General features: G+C 41.8%; 2 protein-coding genes across 4 annotated transcripts in view; one reads left to right on the top strand and one right to left on the bottom strand.

Annotated features, from left to right (window-relative positions):
• The window catches only part of LOC141271971 (uncharacterized), a 352,339-nt gene that overhangs the window by 234,031 nt on the left and 101,865 nt on the right, over positions 1-16,443 (top strand). The gene's annotated exons all lie outside the window — the stretch shown is intronic.
• The window catches only part of LOC141272013 (gastrula zinc finger protein XlCGF66.1-like), a 36,662-nt gene continuing 23,524 nt past the window's right edge, over positions 3,306-16,443 (bottom strand). For all 3 annotated transcript variants that reach the window (XM_073682295.1, XM_073682293.1, XM_073682294.1), the window contains 6 exons: positions 15,662-15,811; positions 15,353-15,532; positions 15,146-15,269; positions 14,968-15,062; positions 14,063-14,153; positions 3,306-4,647 (listed from right to left, as the gene is read on the bottom strand). In XM_073682295.1, the coding sequence (XP_073538396.1) occupies positions 3,983-4,647; positions 14,063-14,153; positions 14,968-15,062; positions 15,146-15,269; positions 15,353-15,532; positions 15,662-15,739 (1,233 nt within the window). In that variant the 5' untranslated portion in view covers positions 15,740-15,811 and the 3' untranslated portion in view covers positions 3,306-3,982. The remainder of the gene's footprint in view (positions 4,648-14,062; positions 14,154-14,967; positions 15,063-15,145; positions 15,270-15,352; positions 15,533-15,661; positions 15,812-16,443) is intronic.

The following is a 16,443-nucleotide window of genomic DNA, read 5'->3' as shown; positions in this document are numbered from 1 at the left end:
CTTTTTATGAACATTTTTGTGTCGGGTGATAAACAAGAAAATGCAATTTTTTGCATTCTCATTGCGGAATAAATAGAGATATAGCTTTATAATACGAGTTGATACGATTACATAGATGCTCGATTTAAACAGTTTCTTCTTATGTTTTACTACTTTTGCACAAAAAAAGCACTTACAATTTTTTTTTCTGCATAATATTCACAGACATATTTTTTCACTTTTCCAAGTACACTGTTAAATACGAGCTTGTTTCTAGCTTTAGTTTTTATTGGTACCATTTTTGTGTACATAAGTCTTAACAATATTTTTTTACTTCATTTTGGCTGTGTGCCCACGTAGCATTTTTCAAGCGTATATGCTGCGGAATTTCCGCAGCGTAAACGCTTGAAAAACGCATGTATATCCGCACCCCATGGTCCCCAATGGGATTCCGCAAGTTCTATGCACATGCTGCGGATTTTTCCGCAGCGTTTATGCTGCGTTCAAAAATCCGCAGCATGTGATTTAATTTTGCGTTTCCGCAAGCGGAATTGCCTTTGTCCAATGCATAAAAAACGCAAGGCAATTCCGCATGTGGAAAACGCGTGATAAACGCGCGAAAAATGCGCGATAAACGCGTGCGGAATTCCGCATGCGTTTTTCCGGGAGAGGACTTGCATTTATGAAGCAGAAATTTTCTGCTTCATAAATGCAACGTGGGCACATAGCCTTTACGTGTGATGTAAATGACAAAAATGGCACTTCTGCTGTTTTTCATACATTTATTTTGTGGTGTTCACTGTGCAGGATAAAAATATCTTTTTCTTATAGGATGCAGTGATACAAGATATGATTTTTTTTAAAGTATTGTTTTTTTATTAGAATCAATAACTTTTTCTTCTGAAAAATTGTATTTTTTTATTTTTTTTAACACTTCAAATTATTTTTTAATTTTTACAATATTTATTACTTACACAAGGGGATTTGAAAACAAGATCTCCTGATCACATTGGTAATATTCTGTACAACATATGCAAAACAGAGCATTACCCAGCTTGTCAGCATAAGGGCTCATACTCATATGGGTGAAAAAAAGCGTTTTGATATCCGAACCGAAAAATCGGACGAGTGTCATGCGATTTTTCATGAGAGGACAATGCGATTTTTCACATCCGTATGGCATCCGTATGACATCCATATGCAATGCGATTTTTTTTCTCTGCAACTATTTTCTCTGCAATCATTTACAGGACCATTTACAGTGTTCTGTGCTACAAAATGGTAATGCATCTGTAAAAATCGGGTGGCATACGGATGGTCCATTTTTGTTCTTGCACACATTGACTTGCATTGGTGAGGCTTGTTCAATATACGCGGCAAACTGCAGCATGCTGCGATTTTTTTTTTCAGTCCACTTTCAGCTGAGAAAAAAAATCGCAGACGAGATGTCACTCATAGAATAACATTGGTCAGAGTGCAATCCGATTTTTTTATTGGATTGCACTCATCCGTTTCTCTCTCAAACGAGTATGAGCCCTTACACTGACATTCTATCTAATAGCCTCAGGTCTATTAGATCTCCAGAAGCCTTAGCAATCATTGGCTCCCTGTGATCAAAGTGCAAGGAGCCGATGGAGTGATAAAAGGGAGCGATCTTCTTCTGTTTCATTCTATACTTTACTTGCTATGATCACTTTATAGAGTAACATGATGTAACAGCAGAGAGCCTGATTACTGTGATCTGTCACTTACTGTTCTGTGTTTTGCTGTTTCAATACAATCATTGTTTTATCTGCAGGAGATTATCACTTCAGGACAACTGTCCTTGTGCCTCCTAGCCTAACCCCACCCCTACCACTGATTAGCAGCTCTGCATCACTATACAAGGTACACAGAAAGCTGTGTATGGGCGGAGTTAGACACTGAGCTCTGCTACATCTGCAGCAGAGAAAACTGCTATCATAACTTCTGCATCCAGTAAACTAAGTGATACATCGCTGGAATCAGGGTGTCTGTCCTTGCATCATGCTGATGGCAGATTACATAGAAAAAACTTGCATACAGATTCCCTTTGAGACGGGAAAGGCCAGTGCAGTGATGAGAAGTGGTTAATTATGTAACAATGTAATGTATAGCCGTTGTGGCGAAAACACCTGACAATCCCTTTAAGATGCCATTATACTGTATATATCCATGTGAAATATTTTATACACATGATTGACACACAGGTGAGTTATTTAAAATCTGCTTTATGATAACAGAAGTTTATTGGCAATTACAGACATTTAATGCTCTACATTGTTTTCCTGCTGGTCTTGTATGGCGTGTGACTTTACGTTGATTGTAACTGTTGTATTTTTTTCCTGTATAATTTGTTGATAAGATGATTTATCACCTTCATGACTGGGTGTTTTTCAGATTTTGTACTTTCAATTTTTCCTACCCTTCTTGTAAAAGTCATTATTTTTTCATGTTTCCATCAACATAGCAATATGAGGGGTATTTTTTGTTTGATTAACGTCAAACTTGTTGTCATGCTCCTGGTTTGAACCCTTGAGCATGTGTTTTGTGGTCGTCTTCTCTGTCCGTCGAGCCACAGCAGACGCACCTCTTCTCTGGGTGTTTAGGTTCTGGCATTTCCTGCTGGTGATAGTCTCATTTGGATGTTCAGTAATGTTTCTGTAGTTTATAGCCAGTCAGTTTATAGCCTAGCCAAATCAGTTCTCATACTTTGCACTGACGAGGGCCAACAGCCCGAAACACTGTGTCTGCAAACTGAGATTCTGATTTGGCTTTTATCATATTGCACGACTCGTTAAAGGGTTGATTGTGACTTGCAGGATTGCTACTTCCAATAGGTGGCGCTATAGAATACAAGTGCTCTTTTTCTCTGAAGAGGCAATTTGCATAGCCAGTCAGTGAAATTCCAGCTAGGGTTAATCTCCTTGCTGTATCTGTTCTTTGCTCTGCACCTATCTTCTGTTTCTTTTAGGAAATATGAGGCATATTATCTTACAATATGTACTTTATTTTGTATTTCGTGGTATATTTTACTCACTCTGGGATCTTTCCTTTTTTTCAGCAAACTTTCCTTTTTGTAGATAATTCATACTCTGCTCTGCCCTCCAGTTCTTTAAGGGGAACATAAAGGGCTTGATGGCATTTCAGGCAGAATAGGTCTGAGTTGCCATCATCTAGACTGTGAGTAGGGCTATTTCTGCTCGCGCAGGAGCCACTAGGGACTGTGGGGTCAGGATTTCTAGTCTATACAGGAACTGGCAGGGTCACTTGCAGTTTTTAGCTTTACCTATTATCCCGAGTGAGTAGCTACACTAGCATAACACTTCAGCATAACAGTTCATTATTTTTTTTACTTAAGTGGACATTTGTTAAAAAAAAAATGAGTTTATGTTACCGTTTGCTGAGAACCATAATGTTTTAATGATACTAATTTGGAATATATACAATTTTTTCATCACTTTGTTGCATTGTTTTAGGGAAGTTCAGATAAAAAATATAATTTTAGCAATTCATTTTTTATGACATTATCTGTATGGGGTAAATAATTCAAGAATTTGATATTACTGCATCCGTAAAAGTCGGAGCTATCAAATATGCTTATTTTTTATTTTAAAACCAAGAAAAAGGGGAGGAGACTGGAATGTAATTTTTTTCTATAAATTTATTTTTTTTTATTTTATTTTGAACCTGTGATCATTTGATCACTTCCTCTATATACTTGCAGTATAACTGATGCTCTCCTATGAAGCTCAGCAATAAGCCATATGTTGGCTAATGGCACCCCATGATCCCATCATTAGTATCGGCAATCATTCCATTTGAATTCCACTGTTAGTGACTGAATACAACATATAATTCATTAAATAGTAGCTATCAGATCTAGCACCGGTTGCTGTTCTTCCAAGCAGATGCTGGCAGTATGACACATAGGATGTGCTATTAGGACGTTACGACAGGAATGAATTTAAAAAATATATAATGACTACATCCCCGTGTGATTTCTCTGATGAGCAACAAGATGTGCTTTCTCTATAAAACATTTCTCACATTCTGAACATGAATATGGCCTCTCCCCTGTGTGACTTCTGTGATGCCTAACAAGATGTGTTTTCTGGTTAAAACATTTCCCACATTCTGAGCATGAAAATGGCTTCTCCCCTGTGTGAATTCTCTGATGTCTAGCTAGATCTGATTTCCATTTAAAGCATTTCCAACATTCTGAACACAGAAATCCTTTCTCCGTCGTGTGACTTTTGTGATGTGCAACAAGATTTGATTTCTTATTAAAACATTTCCCACATTCTGAACATGAATATGGCTTCTCCCCTGTGTGAATTTTTTCATGTGTAACAAGATTACATTTCTTATTAAAACATTTCCCACATTCTGAACAAGAATATGGCTTCTCCCCTATGTGATCTCTTTGATGGTCAACACCTGGTCTGTTATTTAAGTTTTGCTCAACAATATTTGATGAATCAGAAGATAAAACCTGTAGAATTTGATAATATGATAAATCGTTCTTCAGGACTGGTGATATATCTGGGGTAATGGCATACTCTTCATATGTATCTGGTGTGACACCATGATCATGTGCTTCATAATCTGAAAATGTCAGCTGTCCCTCTTGGCTCATGGTACCGTTATCTGGAAAGAATAAAACTCATTTATTTATTTTTCAACAACAGTGCCTAGAAATTATATTATTAATGATAATATACGTTGTATATTTTACAATATTTCTATATAAACATTTATATACAAATTGTAGTACGATTCAATTATCAACTGTTTAACCCCTTCCTGATGGGCGATTTTGTATTTTTTGTCTTTCAATTTTTCCCTCCCTTCATCAAAACATCCAAATTTTTTTTTATTTTTCCATTAACATAGACATATGAGGGCGAATTAGACCATTTATTTTATCATATAATGGATTAGAAAACAGGGGGAGAGAATGTAAAGGGGGTAAGGTGGTGAAAAAAAAGTGATATCGCCATTTTTGGGGGGGATTTATTTATAGCATTCATTGTGCAGTAAAAATGACCTGGCAACATGATTTTTTGAGGTCAGGACTAGTAAGTTAATTTTTTTTTATAAGTGAAGTAGTATAAGGACTTGTTGTTTTTCATAGACAATTTTGGGATAAATACAGCATTTTGAACGCTTGTTATTGCATTTTTTGTGGAAACACAGCCACTAAAAATACCAATTTTGGCATTTATCTTTTATGCTTTACAGCATTTACTATGTGTGTATTATATATCATACTTTAACAGACACGACTATCCCAAATCTGTATATTTTTTCTTTATTTTTGAATTGGGTAAACATTTATATTATTTTTCTTTAAAAAAAATGTTTTTTTGCTTTGTTTATACCCCTAAGGGACTTGGACTTGCATATTCCTTCTTTTCCTCCAAATGATCAGGAATTTGATACTCAACATAATTCAGTTAGCTGGATGGGTTGTTGAGAAAGGAGATCAGAGAAAAGATCCTGGGTACTGTCAATGCTGACCACTTAACATAGAGGTTTCATTGTAAAGATCTTCAGATGCTAGTCCACAGGAGGTTCCATGGGCAATAAACTGCTTTTTGAGTTTCCAATACATTATTTTTAAAGGGATTGTACACTACTCAGATAACTACTTCTCAATCAGCATATTTCTCTCTTGTAAAATAAAAACACCCATCCATCTTCCCATAAACGCTCACCAGATTCTCTGTCCCTGCTGAAGAAAATCATCCCCACAACATGCTGCTGCCACCGCCATGTTTGACGGTTGGAATTGTGTTTTCAGTGTGATGTGCCGTGTTAGTTTTCCATTACACATTTTGCATTTAGCCCAAAAGGTTCTACTTTAATCTCATCTGACCACAGCACCTTATTCCACATGCTAGCTGTGGGACATGACCTACATGGCATGTTGAAGAAGGTGCTTTGGTCAGATGAGACCAAAGTAGAACTTTTGGAGCTTTCTTGTGCAGAAGATGAGGTAATGGTTAACCCCTCACACATGCTCCCTTTTCTGCTCAGTCCCCTGTGGATTCTCACCATCACAAAATGCTCTGATTATTTATGACCCCTTGCCTTTCCCTTTATCCGCCTTCTCCAATCTACAAGTTAAAAGAAATCAGGAGTTGAAATAGTCATTTGTGTTACGCTCGCGCCCGGACTGACTGGCGTGAGCGTGATTAGTGATCCCACTGGACCATGAACCGAGGAGTGCCTGGAGGGGCGTAACTAAGTATCAACCCGGTCCGACCAAGGTCGCACGGCGGCTCAGTCGACTCCGTGAACCAGGGAGGAACCGAGCAGAGGGACCAGGTGCTACTCCAGGTCAGACCCCGGTCACAGCTGTTGACCCACACCGGGGGAATGCAGGAACAGGCAGGTGAGCTGGTATGCAGACAGGTGGGTACTGACAGGCATGGCTGGTATGACGGCAGGTGGGTACTTAGCAGGCACGGCTGGTATGAAGGCAGGTGGGTACTGGCAGGCACGGCTGGTATGCAGACAGGCGGGTGCTGACAGGCACGGCTGGAATGCAGACAGGCAGATAGTGGCAGGTATGAACGCGGGCTGGATAGGGACCAGTATAGACTGGGATACAGAAACAGAGCCGCAGGTGCGGTGGACTAGCAGAGAAAAGCAGCAGGCGCGGTGAACAAGCAGAGCGGAGCAAAACCGCAGGCGCAGTGAACAAGCAGAGCGGAGCAAAACAGCAGGTGCAGTAAACAAGCGGAGCGGAACCACCGGAGCGGTGAACAAGCAAAGCAGAACAGAACCGCAGGTGCGGTAAACAAGCGGAGCAGAGAGGAACCGCCGGAGTGGTGGACAAACAGAGCAGAAGGTGAAGGCAGACAGGACAGGGCTCTGTTCACATGCAACAGACTGGAAAATACAGGGAGATGGTTAGAACACAGGAGGTAGATACGGAGGCAGGGAAAGGGGACAAGCAGAACCAGATACACACAAGGTACTTACAATGAAATAACGAGTGGACACAAAGAGAAGTACAGAGACAACGAGTTGGAGTTAGGTGCAGGTTCAGACACTGCAGGAAAAGGGAAGGTACGGACATAGAAACAAGTAACGGGCTAGGACACTGTTCAGATAGGAACTGAACCAGGAACAAGGTACAGGAACGAGCCTGGGAACTCAGTCCCCAGGGTGGCGGAAACAGACTAGAAGTCAGAGATTCAGGTAGCGGCCCTGGGTACTCAGCCCCCAGGGTGGCAGAACAGACAAGATACAGGACAGGACCTGGCAATTCAGCGAGTGACTAGGATTGTTACCAACCCCTCCACCTGTTCAAAAAGAATTGAGGAAATGTGTGAAAATTTTAGATTGAGAGACTATCCCCAACGTATTCTAGATGGGGCATTAAGAGAGGTGGTTACTGATGAAAAAACACGTAGAAGGGATGAATCACGTATATGCTTTGTGAGGGAATATCATCCGGTCAATTTAAAAGTAGATCAGATTATAAAGAAATATTGGCGTATTCTAGGGCAGGCATATCCGAATGTGATGGAATTTAATATACCTCCCCTTATCTGTAACAAGAGATTGCCCAATGTGAAGGATAAACTAATACGGGCGGATGTTGGGAGCGATGCAATAATTCCAAGACAAACTTTTCTTTCAACAAAAAAAATAAAGGAACGTATCCCTGTCTGAATTGTGCTCAATGTAGTAATGTAATTAAGGGGGAATATTTTAGTCATCCTAGGACAGGTAAAAGATTTAATATTAAGGGCTTCTACACGTGTAAATCTACAAATGTGGTTTACCAGATAAAATGTCCGTGCGGCTTTTCATATATTGGAGAAACAATGCAGTCAGTAGGAACACGGGTTAATAAACATAAATCCACTATCAGGTGTGGAGATACTTCGCTTCCCCTTCCATTACATTTTAAGGAAAAAGGACATTCGATAGCCCAATTGAAATATCAGGTGTTAGAACAAATAGATACACCTAGAAGAGGAGGCAGTATCAAAAAAATCCTTTTACGTAGAGAAGCCTTTTGGATTTATACTTTGGGAACTATATCCGAATGGCCTGAATCGAGAATATGATGTTAGTGGTATTATGTGATTAGGATAATGAGTAATATATACATCCTATTTTTCTTTCTAGACATCTCAGATGCGATGAAATCCTGAAGTATCTGCATAGGAACAAATGGGATGCATATTATACTTGCCACATTTTGTCGGGTTAAATAAGATTGAATGCGGAGATAAGACATGATGTAAGATGGACGGCTTCCCTATGTATCTCTAGGAATTACGGGTGGACAGTTAATTATACTGTCACCTTTAACGAAATAAATAAGGTCTAATTTAGGGAATAGAGGATAACAAAGGATAAATTTAAAAAGTCACTCTTATCTCAGACAATGATCTGGGGGAGGTGAGAATCACTTAGGACATAGATGTTCTCTATTCCCGTATGCCTGTGATTATTCCTTCAGCAGTAGTTTTATATGTAGTTACAATTTATAATGAGATATAAAGTGATATAGAAATAATATGATGAATTTTTTCTACTATGTGAATTGGGATTTATGGGAATATGGCAGTATACTGATCTCTTTATAAGGTATTTACTAATAGAATTATAAAGGGCAAGAGAATAAAAGATAGATTTAGTCACTTGTTGCAGGCTGTTCATGAGGAATCAGTTGTATATACAAATGTAATAAACAGTATTGTTCTAATAAAAATCTTTTTGAAAAAATCTAAAAATATCAAGGAATTTTTTCCAGAAAAATTATATAATGTTGAATGTGTTTAATAAAAAGAACATTGAGAAATTTAGATGGGAATATTTTTGATACATTTATGAAATGGAATCCATGTTTTAGGATTTATATTCTCATATTTGGTTGGAGATTATTTATATATATGAATTTACTTGTCATTGATATATTTGATTCCATGGGAAATATTAAAAAATCTTAAAAACATTAAGGATCTTTTCTGGAAAAACTATGAAATGTTACATATTTTTAGCTAAAAGAATATGGAGAAATAAAGATATAATGTGGTATATGCATGCAATAAATTTTACAATCTGCGATGTATATGGTTTTATGTGTAGTCGGGGATTATTTAAATATATGAATTCACTTGTTCTTTTTCATTGTGCAACTTGAGTTTATTATTGCTTAATTTTTGTATGTTGTAAATTCTGTTATATATAATTTTTTTATTGGTCTACTCTTTTTTTTTATGTTAATGAGAATTATGTCATTTCCGTGGATTTGTTTATAAATATCTTGACTGAATGTATTTAACCACAATTGAAAAAAGCCTTGGTCAGGCTGAAACGTCTTGTGTGAGTTGTGGAATAAATCAACTGATTATCAACACGTGAGTGCCGGGATTTTCTTTTTCTACAGACATTGTTTTCCACGTGCACCACTCTAGCTATACGGAGTGCCGACTATTCCTTTTTGATAAAGATACAGGACAGGACCTGGCAATTCAGTTGCAAAAGACAAACTGAGTGAAAGTGTTGCTCAGGCACCTCCTACTGGGTGGAGGGGGTTTAAGTATCCAGTGACTCACAGCAATAGGCTGGGGACGCATTAGGACTGTGCACACAGTAGCTATAAGAAACAAGCAGAAAGCCACGCCGACGCCCTAAGCAATCAGACAAGAGACATGGACAGAGCAGGTACTGGAGCAAAGAGTGCAGCATGGACTGACAGGTAAGATTGCGGTCTTGCATGGTGGGAGGTGGTGCACCATGCAAGCATGCCGCCAGGAATGTTACAGTACCCCCCCTCCCTTTACGCCCCCTCTTCCTCCAGCCAGCAAGGATTTTCTGCAAAGAATTTGGAGGCCGATCCTTCTCCTCAAGATTTCCTCTTCTGTCCACTAGAGGGAACAAAGCTAGTCTCATCATCTTGGTAACTAGGATGCTTCCTTCCATCCGGCCATCCTCAGCAACAGATGAAGTGGGCGAGGTACCAGGAACAGGACACAGGAAAGTCTCTCTCCACTTATTAATATTGGGTAGCACCCCAAAGGATTCACAGGACAACTGGAGATCCTCCACCGGGTTGAAGGGGTGCAGAGACTCGGGGGAAACCACCGCCTTGACGTGCACTTTGCCAAGCTTACTGGATGAAGTGGGCGAAGTACCAGGTACAGGGTGCAGAAAAGTCTCTCTCCATTTGTTATCAGGTAGCACCCCGGAGGATTCAGGAGACAACTGGAAGTCCTCCACCTGGTTGGAGGGGTGCAGGGACTCGGGGGTAACCACCGCCTTGATGTACACTTTGCCAAGCTTACTGGATGAAGTGGGCGAAGTACCAGGTACAGGGTGCAGAAAAGTCTCTCTTCATTTGTTATCAGATAGCACCCCGGAGGATTCAGGAGGCAACTGGAGGTCCTCCGCCTGGTTGGAGGGGGTGCAGAGACTTGGAGGTAGCCACCGCCTTGATGGAATGATTGCCAGATTTGTTAGAGATGGAGGATCCTTGCTTAGGGACCAACCTCAGTCTGGTTTCTGAGATGACACGTCTGCGAGGCGGGGCGGTGCCTAAAGCCAGATCATTGATACAATCGTCGAGACTGTGTGGGGACAATGCCTCCGCTTCCCTTCCTTCGGAGACTTCAGCGCACAGCGAGTCAGCGACTAGCAGATCTGGTGAAGAAGAAGAAGAAACTGCTGACTGTCCTGAAGATATGGGGACTGGACACCCCTTACACCTCAGCAGTCCCCCAGGAAACACCATGCAGGATCTCCAGACCTGAGCGGGCACTAAATCTATCGGCTCTGGACGACCTGTGGGTAAACCAGACAGCTCCTGGAATGTGAACTTCTTCATGTGTAATGATCCAATCTGGAGCTTAATTTGTACAGACATATTTTGACTGTTTCTGAGTAGGGCTCGTCCTTCTGCTGACAATGCCCAAACCGGCTTCTGCAGTTGTCGGACAGGAATCAGACACCGACTCTTCAAGGCTTTAAGCCCGAAACTTCCGGTTAATCCGATGCCTTCACTTGCCACGGAGACAGTCATGGTCATCTGTGGAGAGGAAACACTAACGCCAAGGGCAGCCTCTCCTACAGGCGTAATGTCTTGGGATTCTCCAACCTTCGCTGGACAAAGACCGTCAGGGGGTCCCAAACAACCGCAGCGGGACCGCAATCCGATTTTGTGACTGAGTTCTGGCTTCTGCTTTGCCTGACGAACATAGTCATCCTTCATGGATTCTATGCGGAAAGCTGCCTCTACAGGCTGGGGAACAGGAGGACTTTGGGCGGACAGAACCTGGCGTGACGGTTTACCTCTACGCCTTGCACGTCTGGACTGCCTCTTGAGGTTGGGAAGAGAAGTATTCTGTGTAGCATTGTCATCCTGTGTGGATTCTGTGTGGGCAGCAGTCTCTTCAGGCTGGAGAATTGGTAGGCTACCTACACACATTACCCATCGGGGCTGCTCCAGGATACTGGGAAGGGAAGCTTTAGCAGAAGCCTCAGGATTAGGGTCATCGAAGACCATTAGAAAGGCCACCAGGAAGGCCTGCAGGTCAGAGACGATAGGATCCCATGCTTCCCATAGGGGGGGGTGATCCATTTTAAGGCATCACCAGCTAGGTAGGACATCATGAATGCTACTTTAACCCGATCGGTAGTAAAATAGTGAGCATAGAATTTGAAATGCAGCATGCATTGCTCCACAAATGCAGGGCTTTGTTTTGGATCCCCATAGTACTGTGGTGGAGCCGCAGGAACGAGTGCTGATAGCTCCATTTGGGCTGGTGCGTAAATCGCCTGGACCTCAGCTTGAGAGAAAAAAATTTTTCTTGGTGCACATATTCGCCAGACAAGGATTCAAATGTCTCTGAGAGCGAATGGCCGTGGGGCACAACGGGAACCTTGGCCTGAGCAAACTGTTACGCCCGCGCCCGGACTGACTGGCGTGAGCGTGATTAGTGATCCCACTGGACCATGAACCGAGGAGTGCCTGGAGGGGCGTAACTAAGTATCAACCTGGTCCGACCAAGGTTGCACGGCGGCTCAGTCGACTCCGTGAACCAGGGAGGAACCGAGCAGAGGGACCAGGTGCTACTCCAGGTCAGACCCCGGTCACAGCTGTTGACCCACCCCGGGGAATGCAGGAACAGGCAGGTGAGCTGGTATGCAGACAGGTGGGTACTGGCAGGCACGGCTGGTATGACGGCAGGTGGGTACTTAGCAGGCACGGCTGGTATGAAGGCAGGTGGGTACTGGCAGGCACGGCTGGTATGCAGACAGGCGGGTGCTGACAGGCACGGCTGGAATGCAGACAGGCAGATAGTGGCAGGTATGAACGCAGGCTGGATAGGGACCAGTACAGACTGGGATACAGAAAGAGAGCCGCAGGTGCGGTGGACTAGCAGAGCAAAACCGCAGGAGCGGTGAACAAGCAAAGCGGAGCAAAACCGTAGGTACGGTGAACAAGCAAAGCGGAGCAAAACTGCAGGCGCGGTGAATAAGCAAAACGGAGCAAAAAAGCAGGTGCGGTGAACAAGCAAAGCGGAGCAAAACCGCAGGTGCGGTGAACAAGCAGAGCAGAGCAAAACCGCAGGTGCGGTGAACAAGCAGAGCAGAGCAAAACCGCAGGTGCGGTGAACAAGCAGATCGGAGCAAAACCGCAGGTGCGGTAAACAAGCGGAGCAGAACAGGGCTCTGTTCACATGGAACAGACTGGAAAATACAGGAAGATGGTTAGAACACAGGAGGTAGATACGGAGGCAGGGAAAGGGGACAAGCAGACCCAGATACACACAAGGTACTTACAATGAAGTAGCGAGTGGACACAAAACTCACAAACAGAAGTACAGAGACAACGAGTTGGAGTTAGGTGCAGGTTCAGACACTGCAGGAAAAGGGAAGGTACGGACATAGAGAGAAACAAGTAACGGGCTAGGACACTGTTCAGACAGGAAATGAACCGGGAACAAGGTACAGGAACGAGCCTGGGAACTCAGCCCCAAGGGTGGCGGAAACAGACTAGAAGTCAGAGATTCAGGTAGCGGCCCTGGGTACTCAGCCTCCAGGGTGGCAGAACAGACAAGATACAGGACAGGACCTGGCAATTCAGTTGCAAAAGACAAACTGAGTGAAAGTGTTGCTCAGGCATCTCCTACTGGGTGGAGGGGGTTTAAGTATCCAGTGACTCACAGCAATAGGCTGGGGACGCATTAGGACTGTGCACACAGTAGCTATAAGAAACAAGCAGAAAGCCACGCCAACACCCTAAGCAATCAGACAAGAGACAGACACAGCAGGTACTGGAGCAAAGAGTGCAGCATGGACTGACAGGTAAGATTGCGGTCTTGCATGGTAGGAGGTGGTGCACCATGCAAGCACGCCGCCAGGGATGTTACAATTTGTACTGGATTTCGCTGTGAAAATAAATCCAGAACAGATCATGTAGATTTTTGAGTGGATTATATATTTTTTTAATATTTCCCTGTAAAAACCAGCAAAACAAGAAAAAGTAAAAAATAAAACAAACTAAACACTATACTCACCTACGGTGTATCTTTAGCGCAACTTTTCCCTGGTATCAAGGCCCTTAGCAATGACATATTATATCGACATAAAAAGTAGTAGGACGTTAGCCTTTCTGAAAAGCCACTTTGTTCACAAAGGAAATACAAAAAAAATACACACAGAAACCTTCACTGATCTTGATACACTCATTGAATTTTTTGTATTTACTGACTGACTTAAGTGGATTATTGGCAGAATGACATTGCATGACGGCTATGGACTGATCAATTTGATGGATCTCTACATTACTTTGATTACTGCTTTACTTTGTGACTTCGGTGTCACATGTGACAACATATTATAGCTTAAGGCCAGGATATTTGGTGGCCAGGGATATTTCTGCTATAAAAGAGCTAGGTTTTTCTTATATAATTTATAAATCAGATTTTTGTTACAGCAAAATTTGTGACCCTAAAATATACATTACATAATTATGCCAGCCAGTGAATAAGTAGGATCTGTAACTTCTTGGCACTTAGTGGTTACTACTCACCTGTGCAGTTATCTGTAGATATCTCCACTTTACACCACTCATCGCCCCTCACATATGTCTCTGTAGTATTAATATGGGGCAGATCTTTATCCTGAAGCAAAGATTGCAAAAGTCACAGACGGATGAAGATGTCACAAGAAGAGTAAAGATCACGAATGAACATGACGACCAAACATGACAGCAGTATTTATCACATAGCTGCAGGTCTCTTGAATCCAACCCGTCTGCTTCTAATTCTAATCAGCAGTCTCCGTAATTGGAAAATTGTGAGTAGATCCAGACAACTAGTGTATATGATCAGCTTTATCCTGTCATCTCCACCAGGTATAAAACATACACTGAATGGCCACTTTATTAGGGACACTCATCTAGTACAGTGTAGGATCTCCATTGGCTTTCAGAACCTCAGACAGAATAGTAGTGAGGTTTTATTATTATTTTTTTCACCCTAAGTTTATTATAACTTGAGGTCTGGAGCATAATAAGAAACAATCAATTCACATCAAATGATTTCCAAATTTCACAGCACCAGAGCAGATTAAAGATGAAGACATTGTGTGAAGTGTGGAAATATAGAAGAGAGAGGAAGCTGCGCGGAGAAATGGACGAGGGGCTGTGGGGGTGGCACAGGTGAACAATAAGGTATTATTTTTTTTTTACTTCTTTGCTGGTCATCTACATAATAGCATGCTGCCATTTTACTGAACTCACATGAAACTAAAAACAAAACAATTCAGATTCAGGAGAATCCACATTTTTTTTCTAAAATCTAATATAAATTCAAATCACCTCAAACCGATTCGTTAATCTCTAAACACTTGTGTATAAAACATGGCTGAGCACAAGACCTTCTCAGCCTTCTACACATGATAGGAGAGATTTCATTACACCTTTTCTTCATCTACCTGATGATCCTGAGAAACATTGGGATTTTCTTGTTTACAGTCCTGTAGAAGAGGATGAGGACATCTCTCTGGTGTTGTCCTCTCACTGGATAGAACTGGAAGAAACGCATACAGGGACTGAATTCATTCTTTACATACAGATAATTATAGGACATGTGTATTTAGTCCTGTCTATTACCTGGTGATGTGAGGGGCTGGGGAACCTCCATCATGACGTCCTTGTACAGATCTTTGTGTCCTTCTAAATACTCCCACTCCTCCATGGTGAAATAGACGGTGACATCCTGACATCTTATAGGAACCTGACACATACAATGATACAGTCATCCCCCCGATCCCTTCATAGCGTTACTGTATAATGTCCCAGCATTCCCAGCAGTGTCACCTCTCCAGTCAGCAGCTCAATCATCTTGTAGGTGAGTTCTAGGATCTTCTGGTCATTGATGTCCTCATGTATCAGGGGGTGAGGTGGAGGCCCCATGATTGGGCTCAGGGGTCTTCCCCATCTCTCAGACACAGGGGCCTGACAGCGCTCACTAGAGGTCTTCTTCACTACTGTGTAATCCTGGTTATGGAGAGACACATTAATAAATCTCACTACAGACATTTCCAGAGTCCTCACCTCTCCAGTTCTGTCCATCTGTTATTCCCATAGATAAGAATGATGTAATGTGACGTCATCAGACTCTCTCACCTCTCCAGTAAGCCGGAAGAGGATCTCTAGGGTGAGTTGTAATATCCTCTCCGCCATCTTGTCCCTGTCCCTATCCATCCTTGACGAGTCAATCAGGAAAATTCTCTTATATAGAAGATCTCCACTGAGAGGATCCAATATTGTAGGGACCTGAATGGGGAGAAGATAATGATGTAACATCATAAAGATCCCATGTAAGAAATCTCCGGAGGTGTTACCGGCTTCACATGATCACTACATCCAGTCATGGCCCCGTCCTGCCCCTGGTATAACACACAATCACATTATAGCCACATACAGAGATTTATCACAGAATATCTCCAATCCAGCACCAAAAACACAGACAAATATCACTGGTCGACAGCCAAATTGCTTCAGAGACGAACACCACTGAACTTAACTAATTTTGTGGTGCTGAAAACGAATATGATGCTTAAATTTGCTGACTGGCTCTAATATTCAAAATTCAGAGGAGGTTGTAATTACTTATGACACCTTTCATGCAGGCTATAGAAAAATTGTGTATTTATTATTTCATCATCATTATTGCATTGTTAGCTCTAGTCTATTATATCATCTATTTAATCTATTGAGCCTTTAGTATTCTATCTTAGGGTAACCAATCAAAAAATCTCAACTCAGTTCCGATGACGTTATCTTAATTACAGTTGCATTACCTACAGTTGCATGTAAAAGTTTGGGCACCGCTAGCCAAAATTACTGTTATTGTGGACATTTAAGCAAGTTGAAGATGAAATGATTTCTAAAAGATCTAAAGTTAA

The sequence above is a fragment of the Phyllobates terribilis genome, unplaced genomic scaffold (genome assembly GCF_046119375.1).
Source record: "Phyllobates terribilis strain yellow unplaced genomic scaffold, ASM4611937v1 Scaffold_5__5_contigs__length_657084704, whole genome shotgun sequence".
NCBI lineage: Eukaryota > Metazoa > Chordata > Amphibia > Anura > Dendrobatidae > Phyllobates > Phyllobates terribilis.
The sequence above is the reverse complement of the archived record's forward strand: the minus strand, read 5'-3'. Positions and strand labels throughout refer to the sequence as shown.